Consider the following 9,736-nt stretch of genomic DNA (forward strand, 5'->3'; position numbering starts at 1 on the left):
TGCAAGCCCAAATGATTTTTTTAAAAAAAAAGTGCACTTTCAAGCAGTGAGATATATATTAGGGCATGGATTTTGTTTCCTGACCCAGGAAATTATTCTTTATAATAATAAAGAATAATTTATAATAAAATAATTTCCCTTTTAGATGTAACTAGTTACTTAACCTTTTGTTTAAAATGAACAACAAAAAATATGGTTTCCCAAACCTGTATATATATTTTTTTTTCCATTCTTAAAAGCTTAACAAGAGACCAAATTTTTAGATGCTCGGAACAAATCTGTGTACATGTGTGTGCACTTGCCATAAAAAAATAAAACTTTGCATAAGAATTTTTAGATTAGATTAATCCGAAGCCTCTTTACAGATAAATTTTAGGTCTAACATCAAATCAATAGATATTGATTTAAAAGTGAAATATTGATAGTAGTTCCTACTATCAATATTTCACTTTTAAATCAATAGATATGCTTCTAGGAACTGAAAAGTAGTGTTTTACAAACACATTAAATTTATGGAAGCAAAATATTTATGAAGAGGTAACTGATTTTATAAGTAAAAGCATAACAAATAGGTATCCATATTTAACTTTTCTTAAGTTTCTTTCTCTTTGTATAAATGTGATAAAAAATCATTTAGTGTGACTTAATAAATAAGCTTTGATGTTATAGACCAGAACTATATGAATTAAATAATTTAGCATTTAAAGATCAAGCTTATATCATTATACTCTAATAACAAAAAAAGTATATAACATATTTATTGAGCATTATCTTTATTTTAAGTAGGTAGGGAAAAATACATAAATATAAAAAAACACATTTTTAAAACATATTACCATTCAGGTTATTAAACAGACTGAACACAAATTTTTAACAGTTCTTCTCATAAAATTTAACTTAACGAGATGTTCTCAATGCACTTTTTAAAAAAAAAATAAACTAAAGATTTTGTTTTTCATTTAAACAGAAAATGAGAAGATAAAAATTTAAAGGAGAATATACTTAACAAAATAAATATTTTTAATAGTAATCAGAATTAAACTTACAAAAACAGATACTTTTAGTGCGTAATTATTATTTAAACATTTATTTTTCAAACAGTGCATTAATTTTTTTAAAAATGGAATGTGAAGAAAAAAAGTCAGTGATTTTAAATTAGTGCTGATGTTTTTTGCAAATATGGGAGCATGCTGCCTTTAAAAAAAAATTCTAAAGGAGAATACTGAAACTTTTGCTCTTGTAACAACTTATGCAAAGGAGGCTTTTAATTTTTTTATTGGATAACAAACATAATAAGCTTTCTAATAATAATAAGCTTTATTTCATGAAATTGTAATTTCTGATGAGATGCAGCACAAAATATATAAAATAGTTTCCTTATATCACCCAAAAATAACCCAGTAAAGTTTTATATGTAACCGAGAAAAGTAAAATATTATTTACATTGCATTTCTTAAACTTTATTAAAACAATATTTTAGACAAAATGGAAGCTTTTAATATCTTTAACTACGTCATTCTAGAATTCAATAAATTATGTTATAAAAGTTAAAACCAAAATTTATATGTTTTTGCATGATTGAATAAAGAAAATTTTAAATATACTATCGAAGCAAATAAAAATAGTTCATAAGAGTAAATACATAAAAAGCATACAAACTCTCTCAAGTGCAATATTAAAAAGTAGACTGGAGAGAGAATCTCCTTGTCGAACACCTGTGAATGTGTCAAGATTTTCTGACAGAGATCCCAGAAACAATCTTACACTATATCTTTCTTTGCAAGTCTTTTCAATTTAATGAGTTTTGAAGATATTTCAAAAGTATTCAATGTTTCAAAAAGATAATGTCTATTGATACTATCAAACACAGCCATTAAATCAATAAAAAGATTATGTGTTTCAATGTTAAATTCCATCGATTTTTCCAAAATCTGACGGAGACAAAACATCTGATCTTTATTTGATTTTCCAGCACGGAATCCACATTTATATTTTCCTACTTGGGAGTCCATGAATGGTAACAGCCTGAGATATAAAATTCTATCTAGAATTTTATAAGTTACACAAAGAAGACTAATGTCATGATAGTTGGTACAGGTAATAGAATCACCTTTCTTGTGAATTGGGCACAAAATGCTAATATTCCAATCCATTGGCATAATCTCAGATGTCACTAATAAGTTCAAATACATTTCTCAATAAGGTGGGTAAATAAGATCATGTCCCAAAGCCTTCTTATTCTTTAAGTTTTTATTTGCAGCCCTGATCTCCTAAATAGTTGGAGCCTCAACTTCGATGTCATTTATGAATTCAGGTGAAATTATTTCAACGTCCTCACAATTTTCATTAAAATGTTCTTTAAAATATTCATGCCATCGTTTTAAAATGTCTTGTTTATCACTAATAATTTCAACAAACTTGTTTTTGCATAGACTAGAGGTCTGTTAAAAGGCCAATCGACTGCGGATGATTTTCCGATAGAATGCTCTGCATTCATTAATGGATATCAGATGTTCAACATCTTTAAACAATTCTTCATCAAAGATCCTTTTCTTTTGCCTAGAGAGTTTATTCACCTCTTTTCTGCGTCTATCATAGCTGCCAACCTTAGGAATAAAAAATTAGGAACGCTACATGCAACAAAATTATACGCTCTAATTACGAGAGTAAGACAAAAACTTAACTATTAAGTCATAACATTAATAGACATGTAAATTAGTAAAACAAAACTATATACACAATCTTTTGTGGGAAAATTATAATATTAATATTTGATAATTAGGAATACCGGTATAATAGATTAAAAACAAACATTACTATATAGTTATTTATCTCCAAATTATAAAACACAGGTAAATAATAATCTACATCATAAACAAATATTTCTGATGCAAGTTTTTAAATACTACAAATAATAATAACTTTGTGATTTAATTTAGTGAAATAATCAGCAACAGCTATTGGAATAATATTTTCCAATGAAAAGCTACTAAAAATTACTTTAGCACAATAATCACACTTTACCACTCACGGTATTGGCAGCTTTACAGATACTGTCTTTTATACATTTCCATTTATTTTCCACAGTACCATCATAATTCTTTATATTCAACTGTTCCTTTCCTTTTTCGTAATATTCAAGCCTTATCCTTTTGTTTTTAAGTTTATCACAGTCATATTCTCTCAAAGTCTCTCTTTTAAATAATGACAAATAAATTATGGAGAAAACCTTGAAAAATACCACTTACATATTAAAACATTAATATCTGAAAGTCAAACAAAGAACTGAGCAAAAGATTCTTATTGCTTAAAAGTTTAAAAAAAAAATGAATAAAACAGGTATATTTTTCATAAGATTTAAAATAGAACTTAAGATGCATGAGATTTTATTTTAAAAACAAAAATAAGAATTTAAATTTGAAATACACCAGTTAAGAAAGAACTAAACATAAATCTTTATGAATAGATACTTTATCAATAGTATCAAATATTTCAAACAAACAAAAAATTAATAAGAAAATGTGCTTTTATGATAAGACAGTCATTTTGTTACAAAATTGTTAAATAAGACTCCAACTCGTCAATCAGAATTTTCAGGGCAAACTGACTACATTTTATATACTAAATGTAGAATAACAAGCAGGAGAAGAATGAAATATTTTAAGAATACGTAAACCTATAGGTAAAACTAATTGCAAATGAAATATTGGGAAACCTTGAGCTTAGACTCAACAACATCCCTCAATGAATAAAATAAAGACTTAGCAGCTTCCAAATAAGTCTCTCTCAATTTAGAAAGAGAGACATAATTACATTATAAACGTGTACATATATATATATATATACACTTCAAAGCAGACAGTCTTGGTTATGGGTCCCCAAAGACGGCAAAACAATGCCATAGCTTTTATTAACCACCCAGTAGTGTAAAAAATCAGAATCATTCATAAATTATAATAAAGAGTCATTTAGGTGAAACATTAATAATTTATGCTAAAAACATGTAATTAACATGTAAACACTTTGATGCTAAAAACATGTAATTAAACACAAAAATTATTTTAAAATAATTCCCTCAAACCCTACCATTATTCTCTACTTTTTACTAAACATTAAAATACTTTCAATCTGATTTTTCTCTTTATATGAAGAACATATTCTAATTTTCACTACTTTAAAGGTGGGGGTATCACTCCAAACCAAGGAGCTCATTGTCGCCCATTTTAGACAAAATAATGTTTAATCAATGTGATATGAAACATCACTATGAAAAAACAATACTGAAATCAAATATATCAAAGTGAAATATCTTGCTACAGAGTACAGCAAGTACTAAATGTGTATATATAAATGAATGAAGCACCTTATAATTTTCAAGGAAAGTGAGGTTAGTTCAATCTTTTCTTTACTACCTTTATAAAGAGTTATTTTGTTTTGTATTCTTTTTTCTTTAGTTTTTGTAATGATACATTTTTTTTTTTATTGAAACCCAAATATCAGGAAGGAAAAAATATAAGATCATCTTCCAAGTCTGGTCTGGACACCAGATCAAATAGATTAAGAAGTCTGATTTGATGGATAATGATACAGGTCATGTAATCACTAAATAGTAGCTTTGTCTGTGTCGAATAGCAGAATTACTCTAAATATATTCTTACTAAAACGTTCAAATTACGTCAAAAATATCTATAATTTGGACAAAAGTTATAACCAAAATTTTTTATTAGGAAGTGAAAAATATTAGCCACAAACATATTTTATAACAAAAAAAAAAAAAATGCAAAAAATGTTTAAGTTAATAGACTGAATAACAAACTAATTCCCATTACTTCTAAAAATCGAAGATAAAATAAGCAAAGAAGATAAAATAATAAAAATCTAATAAAATTCATTTAACAGCAAACATTACAACATTAAATATGCATATATTATATCACTGACTAAAAATTTAGTCATATCACAGGCAGCGATAATTCTCGACATCGGCATCAACATAGCCAATATCAAGCAAGCATGTCATGTAATGCTATCGAAAACTTAAGATGACTAGAAGAATGACACCTGCAAGATAAAAATAGAGATATGTACAAAATGTTACACGTTTGGAAGTACTTTACTTTTAAAAAAATCGAAGATAAAATAAGGAGAAGCTTGTGTCGTAAAAGAATCTATAAAATTAGGTATCAATTTTAAATTAAAATGAGCAGTTTCTCTCGAGCATCAATACTGTCTATAACATATTTATAAACAGTTCTCCCCAAAACAAAATTGCTCATTATGTAATTAAGCAATAGTAGCAGTTTTTGCTGAAAGATAAAAAATAAAATATTGCACTAATCAATTAGCCTTCACAAAAGACAGCAAAGATGCTTGTTGGATCAATATGGCAACAAGAAAAACAATCTGCAAAAATAAATAAATACATTAAATAAAAATCTAATAAAATTCATTTAACAGCAAACATTACAACATTAAATATACATATATTATATCACTGACTAAAAATTTAGTCATATCACAGGCAGCGATAATTCTCGACATCAGCATCAACATAGCCAATATCAAGCAAGCATGTCATGTAATGCTATCGAAAACTTAAGATGACTAGAAGAATGACACCTGCAAGATAAAAATAGAGATATGTACAAAATGTTACATACTGGAAATATGGAGTTACTACATATATCTAACATCATTAAGAATGGGGTTACTTAAATTTACTATTCCACAGATTACAGTGAGAATTTCATTCACAACATCTAAATTTGTCCAAGAAAACCTCTGAGTTAGAATTTTAAATATCTTTACGCGTTGAAATACGCGCTCTACATGCACACGAGCTGATGCAATGTCTCTTGTAGATGAGACTTCCCTCGCTGATAACTGCTTTCGTTTTCTCAGAAACGGAGGTCTTACAAGTTCAATCAAATTTTGTTGACAATAGTCCTCTATCTGAAAACCCTTATCTACCATCACCCCATCAATAACTGGATCGAGCATTTCGAGAATACCAGATTGACTAACAATAATCTTATCACTTGCCCTACCACAATAAACCTTACTTATAAAGCTAATAGTACCTCCCGGGGCAGCACCTAAAAGAAATTTAATTGACTGCTTACCCTTATAGTTTGAATAAGTCATCACCCGACAATTTAGACAATTCCTTTTCTGCAATTCTACTTCGGTACAATCTAAAACAACCCTTACATTTTCCATTCCCTTGAAACATTTCGGCATATTATTATGGATCATTTCCCTGTCAGGCCACACAATGAAATGGCGCAAATATTTTGCAAGTTCGAAAATAACCTCTTTGAAAATTAATTTGATGAGGTTCCCAGTACACCCAAAAAAAAAAGCTAACACCCCGAAATCCATATTTTGCTTCAATTTAACTAGAGTTATTAGAACCTGCTCTCTTGTGTTAAGCTTTCTCTTAGTTATTTTCCCTTCCATGCTATCAACTAACAAATCAAACAAAGCAAATGAATTCAATCCTGTAAAAGTGTTTAAATTGGCTAGTGTGAATTTAGAATAGTCAAACATTACGGGAGATTTCAAGTCCCCACTAGTAATTTGGCAACCCACCTCTTTCTTTGATATCCCAGACTCCTGTAATAAAATTAACGCCTCAGCGGCAATATTTCTAGACATACCTTCATAGCAATTTATATTGCTATCTTCTTTATCAATATTGAGACTGATTTCTTTCTTCCTATAAAACAATTCTTTATAAAAAATCAAAATAATAAGAGTTTAAACTAAAACAAACACAATAAAGATTGAAAGTAATATGTAATTATCAATGTATCAATGATCTTAAAAAATATATTGATTCTAAACCTGAACATTTAACCTTGTATTATTACAATTCAAATTAATTACAAATCTGATTTTCTTGGCAACCTTAAAATGATTTCTTTATTAAACATTTTATTTGTAGCTTTAATACTATATATATACACACACACATTACATAAAACATACATTGGCGATATTCTCAAAACTATAACTCTAGCCTAAACAATTAGGAATAATTCCTTGCATACTTAATTTTAAAGTTTATAATTTTGAATTTTGATTTAAATTGACAATTTAATGACCATTCAAAAAACTTAAATAAAAATTGAGTTTCAAATTATATTTGCATGAAGAAAAAAAAAATGTTATTACTTTCCCTTCACAGTTTTGAAAATTTAAAAATATTATTGGAATGGAGATAGATTACAGTTTTAGGCTTCACAATGACATTAAAATTATAACTAGCAAATCTTCACAACCACTAGTGAGAATAGGAACAGGTTTAGATAGCACAAAAAATACATGGTTAATTATAAATACAACAGCTTTAAACTCTTTGCACGTATTAAATTACACGATCAGATTATCAAAGACCTGGTAGTTTTAATCAACTCACCTAATGATATTCAGATACCGCTGTTTTCTTTTCAAGGCTTCTTCTTGCAATCTTCTCCTATTTCTGCCTGGCACCGATGAAACTGGAAGATACAAGCTGGGCAATGCCGTCTGCTTTAGATGTGGTCTTTTCGTCGGAATATCTAAAATATTAGAAAAAATATTAACATATAGCAAACGTGCATCTATACTATTTGTAAAAACATTTAAATTAATAATGTGAGAATGGTTTCAATATTAGCACAGGATGTTTACCAATGTATTGAATGTCATCCACATTTCTCTTAATGAAAACCGTTACAACACTTAAACCTGGAGGACTTAGGACAACTTTATTTCGATGTAAATATAATTATTCCAAATTATTATGTTTAGACTTTTACAGTCTTTTATGCTTTTAGCTACCATAGATTTTTCACTCTTACTTCTACAAATTTAAAAACTACTTCAATTTTTTAAGAATTTAATTTATTATTCTCATCTGGCTAATATCTTAAGAACTAGCCGGACATAGCTTTTTACGCCCTGTAAATACAATATTCAAATTAGAAAGAAATGAAAGTTACTATTAGTAAAAAAACACTTTGATTACAGATTCAGTTGCCTTACTCTATTTTTCCTTGCATGTAGAATCAGAAATATAACATACAAAGTTACTTACCAACTAATTAAACTAAAAATCACTGAATAAGAATCAACGATCTGATTTTTATCTTTTAAGAGTTTATGTTAACTTTCTGAACACAACCAACAGAACAGATTTTACTTTACATTATTTTTTTAAAATCTTTATTACAAAACAATCTAAAACAGCTAACAGAACAGGCTTTTTTTTTATTTCATATCACATTAGGACACTGTAATTTTAATCTGCAATGTTAAAATAATATATGGCTTCAAAGAGTGTTTGAAAGCCAGGTATAGGTAGAACTTTCATTACATCAGAACATAAACATAATAAAATGTACATACATAAACATATCAAATGAAGGAAAGTACACTATATTCACATTCTTATTTCGGCATGATCTTAATTTGGATTCTGAAAATTTGAAAAAAGAGGCATAAAATTTTATTTTCAGTTAATATAGAAATAACAACGAGCAATTTTTCATCTCTGAAAATATAAACCTTTCAATAACCTTATATTTAAATGCATTGTGAACTTTTAATATTATTAAGTTAGACAGTTAGCCATGATACGCTATTAATTAAGCCGAATCGGTAATTTATCACCAATAGTTTTGACAAAACTTTCAAGCAATAGCTATTCAGAGTTTGCTTTAAGTATATTTTTCGTAATTTTCATTCTTTAAGAAAAGAAAACGTGCCTGGAATTTTCAAAGTTATTAAATAAAAAACAAAGCAATGAGGTAAAATACAATCAAACATACTGACTCTGTTCTAATTTACGTAGCCTGGATAATTCTATAGTACATATGGAACTATGTTCAACTAAGGAACAACGAATGCATAAACATAGAAGACAGACTAATTTCCTCCAAATATAAAAAGAAGATTTAAATGAAACTTAAATCTACTCACCTGGAAGAACAAATTCATTGTTCTTGAAGTGTTTACTGCAGACTATCATCCGATTGCTTACTGTTCTTCCTATTCTCAGTAAATGGATCCATTCTTTTCGTCTTTTAAAGTTCTGGGGAAATCTATGAAATGATAATTGTGGGGAATTTTTCGCTCTCGAACCACATTTCGGGACGCAACAGTAACTCCTGTCCGCGTTAGCACAACGCCGGCGTAAAATTTTACGTTCCATATACTTACCGAATCGCACTACACAACCTTCTCCGTTGACGACACTAGCAGAACTGAACTGCTAGGACTAATACAGCCTGTAAATAACCTCTACACCAGAGGGCGTACTCGAGCGTTGCGATCGCGAATAAAATTTATGAATTAAAATTATGAATTATAAAATTATGAAGTTTTCAAACGAAGAACATATCCTTTTGGTTATATAAATCAGGTAAGTGTTATGATTTTTATAATAAAAAATTAGCTTGTAAATAATTTCTTTTTCTCATTTGATGATAGTTCTCAACAAAATGCTTTTTTACGTCTGATTAAGAACTATAAGAATAAAAAGGGAAACAATATGGAAGTTTTTTTTATTTCAACATGAAGAATTTTTAAAATCGTTTTTATCCTAAGAATTCCTTATTTTAAGTTTTTTAATTTATAATTTTTTGATAAAAATTGTTGCTAAAATAACTGTTTTGAAAAATTTAAATGGTATAACATTATAATGTTATACCATATGCCACTACACCTAAAATGTTTGAGACAAATCATTAAA

The 9,736-nt window shown here is 28.0% G+C and overlaps 1 protein-coding gene across 2 annotated transcripts; it reads right to left on the bottom strand.

Moving 5' to 3' along the window:
- Positions 1-597: 597 nt before the first annotated feature.
- Positions 598-9,305, bottom strand: LOC147808479 (THAP domain-containing protein 2-like). 2 transcript variants are annotated; one of them, XM_087163106.1, is made up of 3 exons: positions 8,965-9,305; positions 7,421-7,562; positions 598-6,718 (listed from the first exon to the last, which is right to left on the bottom strand). In XM_087163106.1, exons 1-3 carry the CDS (start codon positions 9,194-9,196, stop codon positions 5,677-5,679), a joined length of 1,416 nt encoding a protein of 471 aa, XP_087019232.1. In that variant the 5' UTR covers positions 9,197-9,305; the 3' UTR covers positions 598-5,676. The 2 variants fall into 2 exon arrangements, with proteins under 2 accessions (XP_087019232.1, XP_087019233.1); XM_087163107.1 differs by having other exon boundaries at positions 598-5,619; positions 8,965-9,304.
- Between the last annotated feature and the right edge of the window lie 431 nt (positions 9,306-9,736).

This window comes from Parasteatoda tepidariorum, chromosome 5 (genome assembly GCF_982258835.1).
Source record: "Parasteatoda tepidariorum strain Cologne lab strain chromosome 5, Ptep-v5.0, whole genome shotgun sequence".
Classification (NCBI taxonomy): domain Eukaryota; kingdom Metazoa; phylum Arthropoda; class Arachnida; order Araneae; family Theridiidae; genus Parasteatoda; species Parasteatoda tepidariorum.